The sequence below is a fragment of the Anolis sagrei genome, chromosome 2 (genome assembly GCF_037176765.1).
Source record: "Anolis sagrei isolate rAnoSag1 chromosome 2, rAnoSag1.mat, whole genome shotgun sequence".
Lineage (NCBI taxonomy): Eukaryota > Metazoa > Chordata > Lepidosauria > Squamata > Dactyloidae > Anolis > Anolis sagrei.
In genome coordinates, this window is record NC_090022.1 from 180,479,345 (window position 1) to 180,500,992 (window position 21,648).

Genomic DNA, 21,648 nt, shown 5'->3' on the forward strand with positions numbered 1-21,648 from the left:
AGCAAAACTGGCTAGGGCTGAGGCTCTCCCTCCTCAGAAGAAAAAAAGTTCTTTAATTAAAAAAAAAAAACAACACCAAAAAAACTGAAGCTAGCTGGGGAGTTCTCCCTCCTCAGTCTCCGGTTTATTGTTGTTGTTGTTGTTTAAAAAACCCTGTCTTACTATTTCTCAGACTTAAGACAGGTTTTTTTCCTTAAAAAAAAAACAAAACAAAAAACAAACAAACCAGAAACCAGCAAACTTAAGGCACCTTTTTGTGTTATTGAAAGCTTTCATGACTGGAATCACTGTGTTGCTGTGAGTTTTTTGGACTGGTATGACCATGTTATAGCATTCTTTCCTGATGTTTCGTCTGCACCTGTGGCAGGCTTCCTCAGAGGGCTCAATAATTTTTTTCTTTGCATTCCCTCTCTTTCTCCCCCAAAAGTATTAAAATGTGACTAGCAAGCAGTGAAATACTGGATTTCTTTTTTACTTTAATAGCATTTGAATTTCGAATTGACTACAAGTGTAGTTGTAAATAAAAGGTTTTAAAAACATCAACATTGTTTAAAAAGCCATATGTTTGCCTGCATAGGACAGGAAACACTTATTACTTTGCAAGGTATATATTTACTGATCTTGCTTTTGAATTGATTGATGCTCTGTTTTCTTGTGTTTTAAATTTGTTACACTTGCATTTAGGTTATATTTTAATTGTACAGGATTTGCTTTATTTAATTTTATTATATTCAACTTTGATTTGCATTCTTGGGGAAAAATTGGTGCAGCGTAAAAAAAGTAAAGAAAGAAAATTGAGATTTTAGTCATTAAGTGTTATGAAACCCCTCCCCCCCCCCCCACACACAAACAAACTATCTGTTTGACACAAGTTGCTGTTGAACTATATGTTTCCATGGATATCACATTATCATATTCCTTGTAGAATATGGCTATATGCAGACCTCATTGTAAATAACAAGGCAAGACTTCAAATTCTTCCTTGTTATGAGACAGTTGTCAACAAATGTGTATGTCTTCAGGAGAAGGAAGAAAATGTATAAGAAAGGAATATTTCCATTTTATGAAAACAATATAATGCAAAACCTGCTACTTAGCAGAAATTTTCAGTACAAGGGTAGAAATGGTAAGGTAATTGTATATTGTGTATATATATATATATATATATATATAGAGAGAGAGAGAGAGAGAGAGAGAGAGAGAGAGAGATTAAAAAAAACTATGTAAAGAAGGCAGGATATATATCTATGGCGACTGGTAAAATGTAATTACCATGATCTATTAATGGGACCTTTGTCTCACTGTGGTGGCCCAAGATAAGGGTTTGTTCTGTAACTGTGGATTGAACTGTTGTATTGATGCAGCAATACCACAAGCTTGCAGTTGAGTCAGATGTGGGCAGATAGTCTGCAGAGCAAAGGCAGGATGGAGCAGTGACAACTTCACCTGCCCTCATTTTTATGTCAACAGGATTAGACATGCACACATCCTTCTTTGTGTATGAACTCATAAACATTGAGGACCACTGTCTAGACATCTCTTTCACAGGGTGTAGACTAGACATACAACCAGCTGTACTGTTCCACACAAAACTCAAACACTGCAGAAACATGATGGACCATATCCAAGGAACTCCCTCTTTCAATCAGAAAAGAAAAATGAGATACAACAGACAGTGAACAAGTAAAACACTGACTAAGCTGACTACGAAAAGAATGAATAATGAAGATGAAGCCCATTTACTGGCACATCCTAGCATAAGTCTATGAATTTTAGAACTCAATGCTGATTACATCTCTTGTTACAGCTGGGACCTTTTTGTTTGGAACTTATGAAAGCAATCAAGTATCTTAAATTAATTGAAGTGTTAATAATTAGTTTTTTTGTTATGTCTTTGCATCATTTCCTTTTCCTTATAATGTTCTTTACAAATACATAAAATGATACTTTTAGAGCTTTAGCAGTTCACAGAATTGTGCTGATAAAAGTTCATTTAAAAAAACAAAACAACGGAATTTTATGCTATAAAATTGAGGCCTGTTGCCATAGCTTTGCTGATATACTTTTCTCATCCTCATTGTTATTTTACTGGGATAACTTTTCCAAAGAGTGTAGGATGCCGGGTACTCCAATAAAATATTTCTGAGATGTGGGAAAAGTTTGCTTGGCATCATTAAAAAACTTTTATTGCCCATATTACTTTTAACTTTCTTGGATTTCAATTGACATCTTACAACTTTTATCCTTTTCTATTTGCCCCGCACTCCTTTCCCATCCACCATGTTGCCATATTGTTAAGTTAAAGATCAACATCCTGAAATTATCATGAACTGTCACTGCATAGCAGCAGCATATTGTATACTATCCAACAGTGAAATAAATACCCTTTTACTGTTTGGATGGATGCAAGCATCAGGATTATTTTAAGCCCCTCAATAAGGTCAAATTCATTGCCAAGTATAGAAGAAAGTGATCATGAGTACATTGATGTCTAGTCTGAATATGATATTTTTCTGAAGAAAGTTTTTACCTTTCAGATCCTTTTGCATCTTCAGAGATGAGTAGTGAGATGGATAGTTTCACAGTGCTACTAGTGAGCTACAGAACTCTGACTTAGAACCCGTTACATCTGCACATGGCTTAACAACATATTATCCACATACATGTGGTGTGCAATGACTGAAGCATCCCCTTCTTCCTATTCCTATTCAGTTGGATGGGTACCTGATCCAACTTGAAGGTTCTCATTATTGAGAGAGGTTCTCATTATTGAGATTGGATTACTGTAATGCCCTTGAAAATGGCCTGGAAATTTCAATTGGTACAACGGGCGGCAGCCAGGATACTAACTGGTGCGACTTAAAGAGAGCTGTCAACCCTCCTATTTAAGGAGCTCCACTGGCAGCCGTTCATTTTCTGGTCCCAATTCAAGGTGCAGGTTGTTACCTACAAAACCCTGAATGGTTTGGGACCCACCTACCTGCGTGACCGCATTTGTGTGTACGAATCCACACAATCTCTTCGATCATCTGGAGAGGCCCTTCTCGCACTCACACCTCCTTCGCAGGCGCGATTGGTGGGGACGAGGTAGACGGCCTTTTCAGTGGTGGCCCCCTGACTCTGGAACTCGCTCCCCAAGGACATTAGACATGCCCCAACTCTGGCAGTCTTTAGGAGGAGCCTGAATACTTGGTTGTTCCAGTGTGCCTTCCCAGAATCAGGAAAGCTCTCAGTAATATGCCCTCTAAATGCACTTTACCACTGATTTAGGACGGACTGCATTCCCTCATCTCTCCTTGGAAGCTCTATACAGTCATATCCTACCTTGTTCATGCCAGTGTTATTTTTTTAAATCTTTAATCTATTACATTTGGCCGGGCCATAGGTTTTTAAATGCTTATGTGTTATTGTTTACTGTTTATTGTTTATGTGATTTATATTAATTGTGTTGTATTGATTGTTTTAGTTATTACTTTTGTTATTATGTACTGTGGGCTTGGCCTCATGTAAGCCTCACCGAGTTCCTTGGGGAGATGGTAGCGGGGTATAAATAAAGTTTTATTATTATTATTTTTAGACACCTTTTGTGACATTATTCAGATTGTAGCCTTGTCCCCATTTTTCATTAGAACATACACAGAATTAATTGACACAAGTAACCCATGGCAGGAATCCTGTTGGTTATTCTCAAATAGAAATAGATCTATTCAGTCAATCATTAAATTATGAGTCAGCACGTTCAGTGGGTTTACTCTAGTCAAAGTGATTGCCCATGAGAGAGTCAGAACTAGCAACAGGATTTAGCCCATGATCTGTTCACATTTGATTTATCATTTAGCGTTCCCTAACATTATAACAACAGCTATTAACTTAACTTAACCATCTTGAAATATTGCGCAGCTGTTAACATAAACAAGGGTTAATGTCATATAGTCTCATTTACAGGAAGTATAGTGCAGATAAATGCCTGTTGCCTCTAAAGGAATGCTGGCTACCGTATTGGTTGGTCCTGCCTGTTCGTCCACTGTAGCTTCCTTGGCAGGTTGAGGTAGTTGGAAGTTGAAACACAAGTCATCTTCTCTAGGAGCCATGACTAAGAGGATCTAGATTTAGAAGAAAAAAGTTGAATGAATGGGTACAATATCAGTATCCAAATCAATAATGTTGATAAACTACTGTGACCTATATTCAGTTGTTAATCCCAACATTAGACACTGTGTGTCAGTGTGAGCTTTGTTAGTAAATGTGTAATTAAGCTCCATTAACCCTGATTTAATGAATTTGATATAGTTGGATATGTGATTTAAGATGCATGCATACTGATATTTATTTCAGTGCTATTATGAGTAGATTTTACTTGTGTTTGTTTTGAAGAATTAAAAGACATAGCCATGCTATTCTGGATCAGTATGAAAAGGGTTAGCACTAATTAGTCTCAAAGGTGCTACAAGATCCCTTTTCATTGTGCTTTTTGTCTCCGTGATAAAATCTCAATATGAAGCTCCTTTGTGTATTTTTTCCATTTAAAAATCGTAAATGGCTTTGTAGTGTAAGTAAACTCAGTACAGTACAATACAGTTTCACATTGTATGACAAAGATATGAATGCAAATATGACTGATTTAATGCTTTAATGCTTGATTTAATGCTTTAATGCTTGCTTGTCACTGAGTGGTATTTTTGTCCTTATAGTATTAAGCTGTGGCCAGTTTTGTAGCACACTGCACTCACTTTGATCTTTGTGGTGACTTAAAAGAACTAATATTTCTGCAGTAGAATAAAACCTTGTGTATTCTGAAACTGGGTTGGTTAGAACTGCAGGTACTTTCTTTCTCATCCTATTCTTTAGTTATGTAGAACAGATTTACATTTTCAGCACTGACAGAACAAACGATGTAAAGCAAATGCCACAGTTCATGAACTGCTCTTTCCAGATTATGTGAATTGTTGTAGCCTAAAGCAAGGAGACGGTTTTTGTTGTATTATTGTTGCAATGCAAAGTACAGCTTAACAAGAAATGGAAATATTGTTTAGTGGGATGATTGTGGCTTTTGTTTATCTTATCTGAAATGTGGCTAATTAGAGACATTGCATTGATAAATAGTGCATACTGCTTGAGAAGCCTCATGTTTCTGTTTTAATAGTGTTGAAAACCAAAAAATATCCTATAGTTTGTTTCCGTGATTGAACTGATTCATCTTCAGAAACATCTAAGTCTTCGAATTCAGCAACCAAGTGTTCTTAGCGCTGATTACTTAAAGAGCTCAAGGGTAAATAAATAAATAAATAAAGGCATCCACTGCAGCACAAGGTGTAGGAATATGTGTTTAAAGAAAAGTGCAATCTCTAGTAGTATTTGAAATCTAGTTTATTGTTTTATATACTGAACATTAATGACATTTGTTAGTGTTGCTTGGAAACAGAAGGTGTCTGTATAGGTAGAGTTCTAGATAATTATGACTATGCTAGTCCACATAGCTTTTTTTTGGGCTTGTTTTAATCTTCCCTGATTACGCAACTACTAAAACAGACTAGGAAAGGTTTGTTTAGTTCATTGTTCAAAACTTGTCTTGTGGTTTACAATCCAGAATTGCAAACCAGGATTTGTTACTAGTTGACCATTCTTGACTTGTTTGGACTTACAAACTAGCAATATTGAACAATCTGTTTCCTAATTTATTTAGCGTGCATACTAGAAAAGGCAAGACTGCCACATAAGCCAGAGCTGACTAAAATGTATCAATTGAGAAGAAAATTACCAGAACGAATACACACAATGATATACTAACCATAACCTTCATGGACAAAAGTGCCCCTAACCAATGCTTCCACTTCCAGTTCTTGAAGAGATCAGTTAGACTCAAACAATTTTATGGAGGTCTTCATAAAATCTAAAAAAAAATTGAACAAACATCTCCAAAAAAAAACAATTGTCTTCATACTTGGTACTATTCTAATTGTATTTCTTTACTTATTCCAGTTTACTTTAAATACAATTCACCTATGTTTATGATCAAATTTCTTCCTAAAACAAAAATAGTTCCTATCACTTAGTTTCTGTAATTTCATTCCTGTTAGATTGAATGAGAATAAGTAATATGCAGAATGTGACACATTAAAAACAGTTTATGGGATACCCATTTGCAATGGAAGCCACAGCGTTACTGTATCTTTGCTTTCCAGATCTGTATGCTACCTCCAAGTGCCATCAGTATAATATGTTGTAATTTGCTTCAGAAATGTAGAGCAGTAAGTGTGGAACTTTCTTTGAAACTGTCCAAGTTATATCTGCTGCTTGAAGGTAGTGAACTCAAGTCACTTTAGTTCCTGGTACATATTGAAGAGACAGGTCACATCATTTAGCTATCTCATTTTTTCCATTTTAGCTTACATAGGTTTTTTGAAAGTGTCATAAATGTAATCAAAGCAATTTTTATTGTATTTTAAGAAAACATGTGTCTGATTCTTCTTCATATTTACCTACTGGCATTTAGATCTTGAATATCGAATGAATGCACGACAACAGCTTTTCACTACAGCCAAGCGTTGGGATTCCACTTCTAAGACTATTGTAGAATTTGAGCCAAATGAGACTACTGAATTGGATAAGAGCCTTCTGATCAGATACCAAATTCCTCTGTCTGCTGACCAGCTATTTACACAGTCTGTCTTGGATAAGTCATTGACCAAGAGTAACTATCAGTCAAGACTGCATGATCTCCTTTATATTGAAGAAATCGCACAATATAAAGAAGTCAGCAAGTAAGTATTGTTTCTGTTGAAGATTTCCTTCACATACTAATCCTGCTGTGGGATTTGAAATTACTTACTTAGACAATCCCTCATAGTCCGAGGATGATGGTCCTCCAAGTGTAGTATCCTGGCGGTGGATCCGTAGGTGACTGTGGAGCCCTATTCTTGATACAAGAATACTGTTGTCTTAAATTAATTATTCGGGTGTAGTTTTTAATAAATGATTATCTAGCAGTCTGTGTTTAATTTTAGTTTTAGGACTGCACTGGATTGGATCCAAAAATGTTTGAATGAAAAGACCATTTGCGCAATGATGCTTAACCATTTCTCCTTTGCAGTGTGGTAAACTGTTTTTATAACTCTGGGTAGACTATACAAGGCAGTGCATTGTGAAGGGTAAAAATTAGGCAAAGTCATTTTGTACAGGCAACACTTTATCTGTCTACTTCTTTCTCCTACTATAACCATCCCTTCATTCACCCTGGTCACCAACAACATAGGTTCTTCCAGAAGATCTCCCAGAGACTCTTTTAAAGACATCATTGTCTAAATGATTGTTTGCTTCAGGGCCGTAGCCAGAAAATTTTTTTGGGGAGGGTTGACAATTTCGGGGGGGGGGGGGTCGAAAATTTCGGGGAGAGTTGAAAATTTCGGGGGGGGGGGGGTTGAAACCTGCCTCCTAGCTCACGCTGAAGCAAAGAGCACAGCAGGGAGCAAAGCAGCCTTCCATAGCCTGTAGCTCTGACCCTGTCAACCACCTCCACCAAGTCTGGCCTCCTTAATGAGAGCATTCAACACACACACCCCAACTTGGTTGCTTCACTACATCGGCTATTGCTGCAAGTAATGACAGTGTGAATAAATTGTCAATATTTGCTTGAGATAGTGCTTGCAGTTCTGGAGGGACTCTTAATTTTTTGCATCTCATAGACTTAGCATGGGGATTTGGTTAACCAGTTAAAATTCATAAGTAAACCAGGTTTTTTAAAAAAAATCTGAAACATTTCGGGGGGGGGGGGGTTGAACCCCTAAAACCACCCCCTCGCTACAGGCCTGATTTGCTTCCACACTATGGCTCTAGCCCCCCATTCCTTTTGCCTAGATATATATTGTTTTTCTTTGTTTTCTCCTAATGAAATACAACATTAGATGAAAGGAAATCTAGAAACTATTCTAATCTTCTAAAATCAAGCCCAGACAGTAACCCTTTTTTAAAAATGTGTGTAGCTCTTGGAGTCAGTAGTTCTTGTAAGTGATTTTATATACTGATCATAAATGACATTAATAGTTTTTCTCTTTTACATGTCTTATCATCAAAGGTAGTACTGATGATCAACATGATAGTTTATGGGCTGGTGTTGGTTTAAAGTGAGTTTACAGCAAAGAAGCAGTTTAGCTAACAGGAACAGATATGGTGCAGGTCCCTGGTCTATTGCAGGGAGAAAACCTGCTGTACCCCCACATTAGCTAAGTTGAGATGCAGTGATCTACAGCAACCTCCACCTCAGTTCATTGTTTCATAATCATTGGATTCTTGATACTTTAAGCAAGAGAAAGGTTTTCCAAGCCTTATTGTTAAGCATCTGCCTGGTAGCAAATCGTAAATTCCTCTAACTCAACATGATGCCCACTTGACTACAAAGATAAATGGGTTCACTGCTGCTGCTTTGAGTTAATATTTACATTTGCAGCTATTTTTGCTTGGTTTTTATATGCGAAAGCATTTTTTACTGTTGTAACTTTCAAAATCTTGGCTTTATTGTGTTCCCCCTGTACATATTTATGTGTTTATATTTGATATTTTATAAGGTTTTGTAAATATTTTTTATAATGTTTGTTGTCAAGCTGTTTAAAAGCACAGTAAGTAAACTTATACTATACTGTTACTATAGGCAATCCTTTATGGCTGAATATGATTGTCTTCCAAGGGTGAAGTCTTGGCAGTGGGTCCATAAGTGACTTTACAGACCTATTCTAGATCCACATGGTCTGTCACTATGAAGACATGTGTTTCCTGACTTCCTTCCAGGTAAGGAAGTCAGGACAAGGGTTTGCTTGCCGTGCCTTCCTTTTGGCACATTTCTCCCCACCAGCTAGAATGGTCAAGTGCCAGGAATTTCCCCTTTTCAGTGTTTGCCACATTTTTAGGGTTAGCTTTAAGCCTATCTTTAAATCTCTTTTGTTGTCCATCGACATTCCATGTCATTGTGAAGCAGCAGCAGAATGTTCACAAGTTTATCAGGGCATTTTTTAAAAGGATGCTCTAGAAACTATTACTATTCATAGTGCTAAAGGCCTTTGTAACGCCGATGAATGCCATGTAGAAATATTGATTTTGTTCCCTGCATTTTTCTTGAAACTGTTGTGCAGTGAAAACCATGTCCACTTTTCCCCTGGGATTCCGAGAGGATGTCTTCTGAGATAGGTAGAAGGTAGTTTGCAAATATTCCTGTGAGGGTTTTTCCAGCTGTGGTTAAAGGGTACCTTGATAGTTTCCTCAGTTTGTTCTTCCTTTTTTAAAAGCTTCATGATAATGATGTGCTTGAACTCCACTGAGCTTGTTAAGTTGTTGTGTCAGCTCGGGCCTGTCTTCTTTAAAGATTTTATCAGGTCTGATGGCTTTGTTATTTTTTTAGTTAGTTGATGGCTTTACTGACTTTCTCCAAGTAGTCAGTGCTGCAAGCTCATCCCTGGTTTGTTGTTGCGGGATTTGCGAGAAAACCTCTTCAGCCACATTAGAACTATGGTTAAGGAGGTTGAGATAATGCTGTTTCCAATATAGTAAAATATTTTTGCCCTTTGTAAGTTTAGTTCCATCTGATGAACTTAGAAGGTATATGCCATGATTTGTTGGTCTTTATGCCTTTTTAGTCCAGCAGATTTTTTTTAATTTTCTGGTATTTTGTGGACCTCAGCTTTTGCACTAGCATTTTTTTTCTTAGCAACAAAGTTGATATTTCTTTGCTGTGCTTGGAAGCCTTTCTTTTTCTTATCGATTATCAGTTGAATCTCGTTTTAATTCTCGTCAAACTTGTCTTGATGTTTTTTAGTTTATTGTCAAATTGCTTGTTCACAGGCTGAAATGATAGAGGTCTTCAGTTTATCCAATGTCCCTCAACATTTTCAGGGTGTTCTGTGAATAGATTTAGAGGGTTCTTGAAGAGCGTGGGTGTTCATTTGGGTGCAGTCTTGATAGCCATTGTGGATTGAATTTTCAGTGGTCTGTCTAGCAGTCATCAGCATTTGTTCTGGTTCTTGTGAGAAGTGCATTGCAGCAGTCTCTGGTACGTATAATTATATAGTCTAAGGGGTGCCAATGCTTTTATTAGAGGTGCTTCCATTATGTCTTAAAACTTATATTTTTGGTGGAAATGGTTGTTGGTGCTGACAAGGCTGGGTTCCAACATTTAGTTATGACTAGCATGCCGTTTGTGTTGCTGTTTCCAACCCCATCTTTCCCTATAGTCCTTGGCCACAAGTCGAAATCTTGCCCAACTCTTGTATTAAAATTATCCAGGAGGATAATTGTTCCACAGTTCATTTGTCCTTTTTGACTGCAAGGTGGTGACCCCTCTGGATGCAGTAGTCCAGTCAAGGATAGATAAAAGAGGCAAACTATGTTTGGGTCACCTTTCTAGCCTCCTCCCTGTGTGGAGTGAGTAAAGTGGATCAAGAATAGGACTGCTCAGTCTTGGATACAGCTGTTGAATGGACCATGAGTTCGAACAACTGAATCCATATCTACCACCATGTACTAGTCCATGGTTAGTGTCTTCCGGATGGCTCTGTTGCTACATGCTGATTGCCATGGGACTTTTGATGGTTTTGGTTTGTCTTGGAAGGCACTGGTGCACACATTTGTTTTATATGTGGAGATAGTTGCACAGCGACCAATACACAGAAAGAGGTTCTGATCCAATGGCATGTTTAACACAACAATTGTTGGCCCTTCATCTGTTGCAGCCTACATCCACAGTCACAGCCATTGTAACACGTACCATGTTTTCATTTGCCTGACATTGAGGTCTTCAGGTTGTGTTTGGTCTCGTTCCTCTCCTGTGATCTTGCTGGGATGAGTGGCCCCACTGGGAGTACCTGACTCCTGATGGCTTTGCTCACAGGTTCACTGGAATGCACAAGCCCTCTCACCATGACAAGGTGATGATCTAGCAAAGAGAAGTAAATCTGTAAATTGCATAGGTACAACAATCCCTCTAAAACTATACAGACATGCACAATCTTTTAAATGCACTTCTCTACTTCACTCTGTACATAGTTCTAAGGAGCATTTGGGACACGAGAAGGTGGAATTGAGTAAAGTACTACATGCAGGAAAACCGTTTGTTGTAAAACTTATTGAATATGTGACTGACTTGTAATTGAGTCAGGCCTTTTAGATTTGCCAAATAGCCACCCCTACCCTGGTATTTCAGTAGAATATAGCACAAGAACAGGGATAAAATATTCACCCTTTAAATTGTGACAATGCGCACATTAAAGAAGGAGATCTATAGCAGGCAGGAACAATCCCTTCCTTTCTCCTTGCAAAATACTTTTAAGGTGGATGGCAGGAGGGATCATACTGAATAACAGACTTGAAAGTGTCAGCGTGACAAGAGTTAAGTGTTCTGTAAAGCAATGAAATTATTTCATGTTTCTTAGCAAAGTAAACATTAGAAGATTTGTGATTATTTGTTGGGAAGAGACTTTTGATTGGAACATTACATAACTTCAGAGTCTCTGAGAATGTTTTTGTCATATAAAACGGCTGATTTCCACAAGCGGTGAACGCAGTGGTTAGGGCTCATCTGTTTATGAATTAACTTCTGGGTTAAAGCTTTTTTTCCCAATTTTTAATGATCATAGGATGATTAGCAGTGACCATCTTTTCACCAGATGTTCAGAAAGACACCAGTTATCACTTTTACTTATCAAGTTCATAATAATCAAGATCTGGGGGAAATGAAACTTTTTCTATTTTAAAAAGCTTTTCAGAGATAGTTTACAAGCATTTTTAATCGTGTGTATTCTACTACTGCTTGTCTTTTGACCTTAAATTGATTTATTTTAAATGGTTTCAATTCACAGGACAGTTTAATTGCATTTTTACAAAACCTTTTTGAGTGTTTTAGCACACATTTGTACTTTTATTATTATGTTTTTCTCTGGATTGTTATATTTTACTATGCTGTATTTTAATTGTTTTTGTTTCAATGGATTGTTTTGCTTTTATGTAAGCTGCCCGAAGTCCCTTTGGGGAGATGTGGCGGAGTATGAGAATATTGTTGTTGTTGTTGTTGTTTAAACAACTGCAACTCATTTAAGAAATTGGTTACCTAATCCACTGCTTCTTAAACTGTGACTCTTGACCCCAAAATGGGATCTCTCTTAGCTCAATATTGGGTTCAAAAATAACTTAGGTACCATGATGTATTTAGTGTCTACTCATCTTCCATATCGTCTCTGACTTTTGTTTTCAGTTTTTGTTTTAATGTTTTTGCTTAATACCAAAGTCAGGGTTTTTCTTTAACAGAATTAACTGTATGCTTTCTGATTTAGGTTCAACATAAAAGTGCAATTGCAGATTGTAGCAAACTTCATGCTCACCGGTGTTTCTGGAGGTGCAAAGTATGCCCAAAATGGACAACTATTTGGACGATTTAAGCTCACAGAAACACTTTCTGAAGACACTTTGGCAGGGCGACTGGTGATGACCAAAGTCAATGCTGTTTATTTATTACCGGTAACTAAAGAGAAATCAGTACTGACCCAAGGAACCAAAGAGAAGGTGTATGAAGCAGCTATTGAAGAAAAAACAAAAGATTATATCTTTTTGAGAGTATCCAGGGAATGCTGTGAAGAACTTAATCTTCGAGCAGATTGTGAAATGCAGGTATGCTTGAAAAGAAATGTCCTATGTACCTCCTTCCATTACATTTTGCTCTCTTTATTGTTATCTCATCATACGACAGTCATAGCGTATGACTAAATGATGACAGGAAATATGGCACAAAATACTTTTTAAAAATAGAAGACCTAAAGAGCAGTTAAATGGTTTGCACCATGTTGCACAGCGTAATGAATTTGTGATGGAGCAAAGAAGTTATATTTCTCTATTTAGACTCCATATGTTGATGGAAGCACATTGTCAGCTCTTTCTGCTGATACAGTGGAGTATTGCAAAATGAGATCCAGGATCCATTTCCATCAGTTCTATTTTGTACAGTACAGTGGGAGCAGCCTGGAAAGCAACTTCTTGCACTTCTGCAGTTGCTGTGGCCAGGGACAGAGAGCAAGGCAGTGGTCTGCATGGCATTGGTGAAAACTGACAACACTGTCAGGGGACTTTAGGTGAAAATGCTAGGTTGTGTGAACAACTGGATGGCTCTAATATGATTAGCCAGGATCAGACATTGTAGTAGCTATGGTAGTGGAAATAGTTGCAAGCATTGCTTTTCCTTTTGCATATAAGTTTAACAATTTTGCCTGTAAGTACAATACAGATCTTGTGTATGTGTAAATAAAATGAAGAAGAGTTCTTAAAGTTTTTTTTGTAACATTGATGATAATCTTCTTTAGTATTTTCTGCTTTTGTACATAACAAAATGTAATGTTTTAAACCTTTTTCTATACCAATATATACATAGTTTTAAAAAAATAATAATAAAAGAATACTGCATCTTACAGAGTTTTGTTTCTAAATTAAAACCTGTCTGATATTGATATATGTGTGCCTCTGCTTCCTCAGGCCTTTGAGCATCAGTACTTTGCCAGCAAAACCCATTTTCCCCCAATTTTTAATGATCATAGGAAAATTGTAATGGACTGTGGAGCCACTAGCTTTGTTTCTGTAAATCTGTAAGAAGCATGCATTCTGGGCTCTTGTTAAAGCCAAATTCTTTCTGTTTCCCTCTTTCCTTTTTATTTCCCAAATCACTAAATATGCTGTCTGTTCCTGTGGCTGTGACCTATCCTCACCAACTCTTTTTGACCCCCACAAATCTGGCTTCAGTCATCTCCACTGATTGAAACTGCTCTAACCTATGTGTCTAACAACCTCTTCTATGCTAAGGGTGAGTTCACTGGAGAGCGATTATCACACCATAACTAAAGGGAGCATTCTATATTATCGCCCATATTATTGCACAAATCTTCTACCACCAATTGAAAAGGTGGATATTATTGTGCAACAATGGGATGGTAATGTTATAATGTTACACATTATTTTTTAAAAAAATAGGGAGCATAGTGAGAGAGACTCCTGTAGTAACTTACAGTATCATGGCTCCAGGATTGTTAATCCACCATGGAGTGTTATGGACACTCATTTGTCCTGTAGTTATTCTATGCTTACAGTTTTCTTTCTTTCTTTTTTGCACACATTTTGATGCCATCCATCATCAAATGTTTCCTCACTGGTTCAAAAATAAAAATTGTAATTCTAAAATAGAAAAAAAAGAAATAAAATCTAGAACATTTAAAACAACTAGACTATAACCAGAAACAGACAACCATAGTACAAAAAACTTGAAAAGCATTCAACAAAAAACTTTGTGAAAATAAAGTTCTTCATTTGGCACTAGAAAGACCACAGGAAAGTGCTGGGTGAGTTGCTGTAGTCTGAGGGGATAATTCTATGAGCAGCCTGTCAAATCCGAAAAGGAATTTTTAGGTGGCCAGCCACCTCATTTCATTGGAGAGGGACATCTGAAGGTCTCAAAAGAGGAAGATATGATCTGTCATCTATATACAGAAGGTGGTGATCCTTGTATTAGTTTGGCTCAAAGGATTCAGGACTTCCTAGGATAATATTTGGCCCTGAAAATGAATGAAATTCCAGTAAAACAATACTTTTAAAAATTAATTATCTTCAAAATGAAAAAATAAAGAAAAGAAAAATATCACAAATATTGTGCTAGTTATGTTATTATTATATTTTTAGATTATTTGAACAACTTGGGGGCTGTGGTTCAGAATACCTTGTTGGCTTCGATAATTTCCCATTCAGTACCATTGATACTATCTTTTAGAAAAGCAAAATGAAATAGGTTTTCATGATGTTAAATCTTTTTTTTTCCTGGGATTTTTTTTTTGTAGACACCTTGGATTCTGTGGAGTAAGGCTCAACTTCTGTTGTTGGGCAGTGTTAGTGGTTGTACTTTTCCCAGATCATACTGTGATACCCAGGAAAAGTAAACAAAATTTCCTCATTTCTTTCTCTAGTATCTGTTTTCTGCCCACTGGCTATTTTTCATCCAGCTGGTGCCATCTAACTAGGCATAGAAACACTGCTGTAAAGCCCCAATAATATTTCAACCTGAGAAAAGAATTTCTGTTGATATACAGAACAGTATTATATATTAATGGATTCACGCGATTAAGGAAAAGTCCTACCTATTATGTTGAAGTTCTCAACAACGTTGTTGGGTTTTTATTGTTGTTAACATGACTTTTCCTCCCTGCTCTCCCTCCCTCCCCAAAGAAATATTTTAAAGCAAGGGATAGATCCTGCTCTTTTGAAAGAAACAATTTACTGTCCTTGGTCGAAAATTATTTAGGTGAATTTGACCTGAAGAATTACCTGTCAGTTTATGACCTTACCATTTGTGTCGAGGAGAAAAAGTGATCAAATGCATAGTAGCACAACAAACCAAGAACTTCAGGATGAAACTGTTTATCATCACAGATTCTTAGTGACTTTCAGTGTGTTTAATGTCTCCTTGGATTTTTTTTTTTGGGTTCAAGAAGTATTATACCAAGATGGTTTTAAATCTTACTCAACACTATGATAGGTTACATGTTATTCTCTATAGAAACATGAACACAAAATCACCAGTGAGTTGTTTGACTTTGTGTATGTATTCTTTAAAGGAAAGGTAGATCTTTGATGCATGGCTGGAAATGTCAATTAATTCAAATTGAAGTTTTCCATTTAAATTTGGTGTGTATGAACATTAACTGAGTTGTTTCACTATTCCTAAATACTCCTGCCAGCCTTTTTCTAAGTAGACTGAATCTACCGATTTTGACCTTGTAAAATCCCAAATTGACCTTGGCCCTGGTTAGTTGAGGGATATATGTTTTCTAACCTTTATATTATGATAAGGAGAAGTCTTATCATTTCATCATCAATGAGTATATGACCCTTTCAGTTATAGTATCGCTCTTTGGAATTTCTTCTTTTTCTATCTTTACTGCTATTTCCGTTCTCACATTCTGCTTTTAGAAATTAATGGAGATCTTATTCCAGCAGGCCTTTTGGAGGAGGAACAGATGCTATTTTAAATTGAACTTTTAATCTTTCTGTTCTGTGCTTTTATTGTTTTATAGGTACAGTGACTATACTTTTAACAGCCAGCTGTTACAGAATTGTTGTAAAGATTTTGTAAGCCTTTCTAAAGTTCCATTGAAGGAATGTGTTAGGAAGTAAATGCAATTAATTACATTGCTAAACTTTAATCTTTCAATTGAGATATGATTTCATGATATGTTTCAGTAAATGCCATATGTTGAGTTCCTTCAAAATATTGTCTACAGGTGACCAAATTAGGACAATCCATCTATTTTAATAAAACATTATTTATGTTAGCTATAGTGTGCATAGATGGAAAAGTGATTTGTAAGAAACAAATTCTGTGTGAATGCATTTTGTCTGATTGCTAGATGTCATAATATATAAAGCAGAGCAGACCAGGAAAAAATAGCAATAGGGTCCGGTTTTTGTACAACTTGTCAGTTTGGCCCTGGCAGAAGAGTTGTGTGTATTTGCTAAAACAACAACAAAGATGACTAATTCACTGTGTCAGGAAGTGTCAGTGGACTACAGCATGAAATGAACTCATTTATATTATTATTTGAGAGGTTTTTTTTCTTATTGTAAATAGTTACTGTGAAATTCAACTTCTTGATGGTGTTCCTGTGTTTTGTTAATAGAAACCAGACAGATGTAATGAGCACTATGTTTCAAAGCATAGAAAAATGTAGTCCTCCATATTTTAAATAATAAAAACACTTGGTTAATCAATCTATTTTATTGATTAATCCACTGACCATACCATTAATAAAAGAAAAAAATAATACACAAATAGACACTAATCACTATGCTGAAACGCCTGTAATAGTGAACTAAAATACATTAAAACACAATAAAACTTGATTAAATAATAAGTTTGGCAAAATGTGATTAAATTACGAGGAACCAAGGGTAGTAGAGTTATGAGTATAAAAGAGTCAGTCAGAGATTTTAAGTAAGTTCATCACCATGACAAGAGACCCTATTGTGAGCTAAAGAAATCTGACGTGGGCGGCTTTTATAATGAATTTAGCTATGCAATGTACTAAATGTAGATTCTCCCCTGAAAATTAAAGTGTATTATTCTTCTTCCCAGAAAGATAATAAGACAGTTTGACATTTAGGTCCCAGTTGGTTGTTCTGACCAAAAGCGATTGTAAATATTGAGCTCTCAGCTTGGCATATGTACAACTATCAAACAAAATATGCACAATGTCCTCTGTGGCTGGTTTCTTTATTAAATTCTTTGCTGTCCCTGCATGTAGTAGCCAAATTTCTAAATTGTCTAGTCCATAACTATAGTTATCCCTGTAGATCACTGGATCTTGACAGCATGATAGCTTTTGGATATATTTGTGAGACATTATTGCTGGTAAGTGAATTACATATGTACCTTCTTCTAGTTCAGGTTAGTTGATCAACGAATTTGGGCTACCAAATTCCTTCCACTTAAAAGTCTCTCCAGCATATTTTTCTAGAACACACTGTGAATCTTCTCCCACAGATGCCCACGCCTTTCTAGCTTTCTGTCTGTTTAAGGGTTTGGGATAAGGTAGGCCAGGTGCACTTTTGCAGTGAGAAAAAATGAAAAGTAACACTAATAGAATTAGAAATGTAAGGGACAGTTTGAGGTGTGTGCTCCTTTCTGTTAATAAATAGTTTCTGTTTGGAGGTGTTTTTATGTAAGGAGTTAACCTACTTTCTTTTTCAAATTTGGCAGTATATTTTAAAGGGATTGTGTTGCCCCAAACTGAGACATCTTTCTGTGGTACCTTATTACACTTATTATAATTCTGCGGGATTGCATTGGAAAGGACATTCATTTTTAAAATACTGCATTCAAAAGAACTCTGACCTTGATCTATATTATTTTTTTTCTTTTCAAGATTTCATAGCCTACTTCAGTGTTGCCTATTTTAAAATGATTGTTTTAATGCTGTTATCAAATATTTCGATAGTAATGAGGACTGAAAATAACATTGATTTTTGTGATGAGTTCATCTAATAGAGGCTTCTGCTTCTTGTTATCCTAAAATTACTTTGGCTTGATTTAACAATGACCTATGACACATTCTTTTATTGGCACTTTGGCAATTGTGGATAAACACTTTATGTTGTCGAAGGCTTTCCTTTCCGGAATCACTGGGTTACTGTGAGTTTTTCTGGCTGTATGGAAAAATGGAACAAGGCAACACAGCAACCCAAACACTTTATGGTTAAACAAAAGATTGTTATAAGTTAATTAGATCACAGATAAATAATACAGACATGTGGGATTTTTTCCATAGTGTACCAGGAAAAAAACCCTTTAAACATCTCCTTGTACTCCAATCTAATGAATTATCAATTAAGGGTAACACTCCGTGCATCAGCAGAATACCCAAAATATTGGTTGTAATTCTTTGCTTAATTGTGTAAAATTAAATTGTGGCTGTAGTAATAACTACTAAGTCTAGAGAAATAATTACTAAGTCTATTCACAATATTTCTAAAACTGACTATCAGTGTTTACACTTTTCTGTTTCAGAGGGAACTTTTCATTCAGTACTTGATTGCGAAAATTTGTCTTTTTACGTAATAATGTAAAATTAATGCTATGTTCATTTCAAACTTTTATGAACAATCACTGTGTTTTTACTGAATTTCTCAAAGAAATTGTGTTTCTTCAGTTTGTTAGCAATATAGTGGTTTGAATTAATTTCCAAATTCATTTTAAATTTTGTTTTTAAAATGTTAGTATTTCTGTAAGTTGTAATATTTCTGGAAATGTGTTTTTTCTCTTGGATACTTATTTGTTATAATTAAGTCATAACCACTTCTTTATATTTACAGTGACATTAACTATTTATATAAACTGTAATCTATGCCAGAAAGACCGTCTAGGTCAGGGGTACTCAAACTTTTTAAACAGAGGGCCAGGTCACAGTCCCTCAAACTGTTGGAGGGCTGGATTATAATTTAAAAAAACATGAACAAATTCCTATGCACACTGCACATATCTTATTTGTAGTTCAAAAACACTTCAAAACAATACAATAATTAAAATGAAGAACAATTTTAATAAATATAAACTTAAAAGTATTTCAATGGGAAATGTAGGCCTGCTTTTGGCTGATGAGATAGAATTGTTGTTGTCATCGTTGTGTGCTTTCAAGTCATTTCAGACTTAGGTTGACCCTGAGCGAGGGCCGGGTAAATGACCTTGGAGGGCCATATCCGGCCCCCGGGCCATAGTTTGAGGACCCCTGGTCTAGGTTATAAGTAATTTTATTTTATTTTTAATTTCTATTTCCAGCTTTCATTATTCTAATCTCATTAAATATTTCCCGTAGGTCCAAATTCCTACATGGATGCAAAAAAAATTTTTTTATTGTATTTATTGCCCTTCAAAAATATTTTCCCATTTAGTTGTGACTTTGCAAAAGTCACTTTGGAGCCCCTGGTGGCATAGTGACTTAAAGTGTCGAGCTCATGAACTTGCTGACCCAAATGTCGCAGGTTCGAATCTGGGGATTAGCGCCAGGTTCTGCAGTTCGAAAACATGCAAATGGTAGTAGATCAATAGGTGGGAAGGTAACGCTGCTCCATGCAGTCATGCTGGCCACATGACTTAGGAGGTGTCTAAAGACAATACTGGCTCTTAGATGAGCACCAACCCCCAGAGCCGGATACGACTGGACATAATGTCAGGGGAAGACCTTTACCTTTACCTTGTAAAAAATTAATTGTTTTGCAGAGGTACACTGAATCATGTTGTTGATAAGTTTTATTGCATTGAATCATTTTTAAAGAATGTTTTGAGTTTGTGAGTAATCGGGTTTTGACTCTGTAAGTGTTCTGAATGTGTTTTTTCCCTGAGAAGGGTGTTTTCTGTATGATAATATACATTGCTGAGTTATAAAAGAGCTAAATAGATTCTATTAGTTAAAGAAAGCCACACAATAATGTTCTCATAACTGAAAATTTTATAAAAAAACCAATAAGGATCCCACCCCCAATTTTGCCCATAATTTTCATGAATATATTGGCATAGGTAATTGCAGTAGTTTTATTGAACCAAGTTCTCACCATTACACTTTGCAATTGCCTGTTTTCTGGCACAGCTCTCATTCATTCTTTTTTTAATTTTTATGCACTGTAGGTTGAACTTCAGTTTCAGTTAAACCGCTTACCCCTCTGTGAAATGCATTATGCTTTGGATAGGATCAAGGACAACAGTATTCTCTTTCCAGATATCAGCATGACTCCCACAATACCTTGGAGCCCCAACAGGTACAAACATGAGAATGCTTTAATACTGGAAGGTGGTAAATCGATACTATTCTGCATTCATAGTAGCAGATGGCTCATGCATGCTTCTGTGGTATATGACACTCTTCTCCTGTAACAAAAAAGACTGTCAACATTAAGTCTGAGTTAGCCTATGAACCTTAGACTCATGAAATCTTTTTCTTCTATTCTTATGAAAAGGAAGTTGCAATTAATTACAACCTTTATGAGTGAAGCTGCTTTAGAAAATGCATTCACCTTTCCATATCACATTGCAAATAATGTCTACATATATAATTACCTTTGCATGTTTGTCTTATCTCAAGGGCGTATTGTTGTTATGACAGTCTAGTCAAACAGACTGGCATCTCAATCTGTTTAAACTGGAAGAATAATGACAGACTGAATTGGTGGAGATAGGTGCATCTTATGGCTAATCATCTAACTGATCTAGTCATGCATTCTCCAATTTAGGATGTAGTGAGCCTCACAGAATTATTTTTAATCAGTGCCACATCATGTTTACTTTGTAAGCTCAGATACTTAATTGGTGGAGGCAGAAAGAAATGTCATTCTCACACATTGGCATGGGACATTCTAGTCCCCCAAAGCCACATTTTGGTCATTTTCCCCCCACGCACTGCTGCAGTACTGTCACCTGAACATTACAAACAGTTTCAGCCACTTACCATGTGGAGTGTTTCTTGACAAGTAGAAAAACAACCAGAGCAAAACAAGGATGTCAAAGAACTACAAGCCCTAACAAACAAATCCTGGCAGAACAAAAAGGAACAAGCTGTAAAGAAAAGTGTCCAATTTAGCTCATTTTAACTTCAATTCAATTGATATAGGACAGCAAATTTAACAACTCCTGAATTTTAACAATTGCTGAAAGCTTTTAGTGTATATATATATTTAATGTGCAAGTATTTTGTCTAGAATAATAAACGTAAGCAATTCTGAGATGTGAGTAATCAGGTGTTAAAGTAAAATAAGAACATCATTCAAAAAACTAACAAAAATGTGAGAGGGAATGGTGTTTTCTCCCAGAACATGACATTTTTCCTAGATAGACATGTAAACAGGCCTCCCTGGGTTCATGCTCATGTCTGCATTGGGCTCTGCCCAAAATAAACTTACATGGGGTAAAACTGTGTAATCCAGAGAAATAAATGGATGGGAAAAATATACTATAGAATTCATTAATTTCCTCCTGTTTTCAGTATGACTTCTAGTACAGAGGTGGGGATCCCCACTCTCGACTGCAGTCCTGCACACTCCTTCAAAATCTGTTCCAGATGTTTGGGGATCATCCAGAAAGGTTTTAATAAAGCA

General features: G+C 36.2%; 1 protein-coding gene across 3 annotated transcripts in view; it reads left to right on the plus strand.

Moving 5' to 3' along the window:
- HELZ (helicase with zinc finger) overlaps positions 1–21,648 on the plus strand; it is a 135,043-nt gene that overhangs the window by 45,029 nt on the left and 68,366 nt on the right. For all 3 annotated transcript variants that reach the window (XM_060763080.2, XM_060763081.2, XM_060763082.2), the window contains 3 exons: positions 6,494–6,761; positions 12,312–12,645; positions 20,186–20,316. In XM_060763080.2, the coding sequence (XP_060619063.2) occupies positions 6,494–6,761; positions 12,312–12,645; positions 20,186–20,316 (733 nt within the window). The remainder of the gene's footprint in view (positions 1–6,493; positions 6,762–12,311; positions 12,646–20,185; positions 20,317–21,648) is intronic.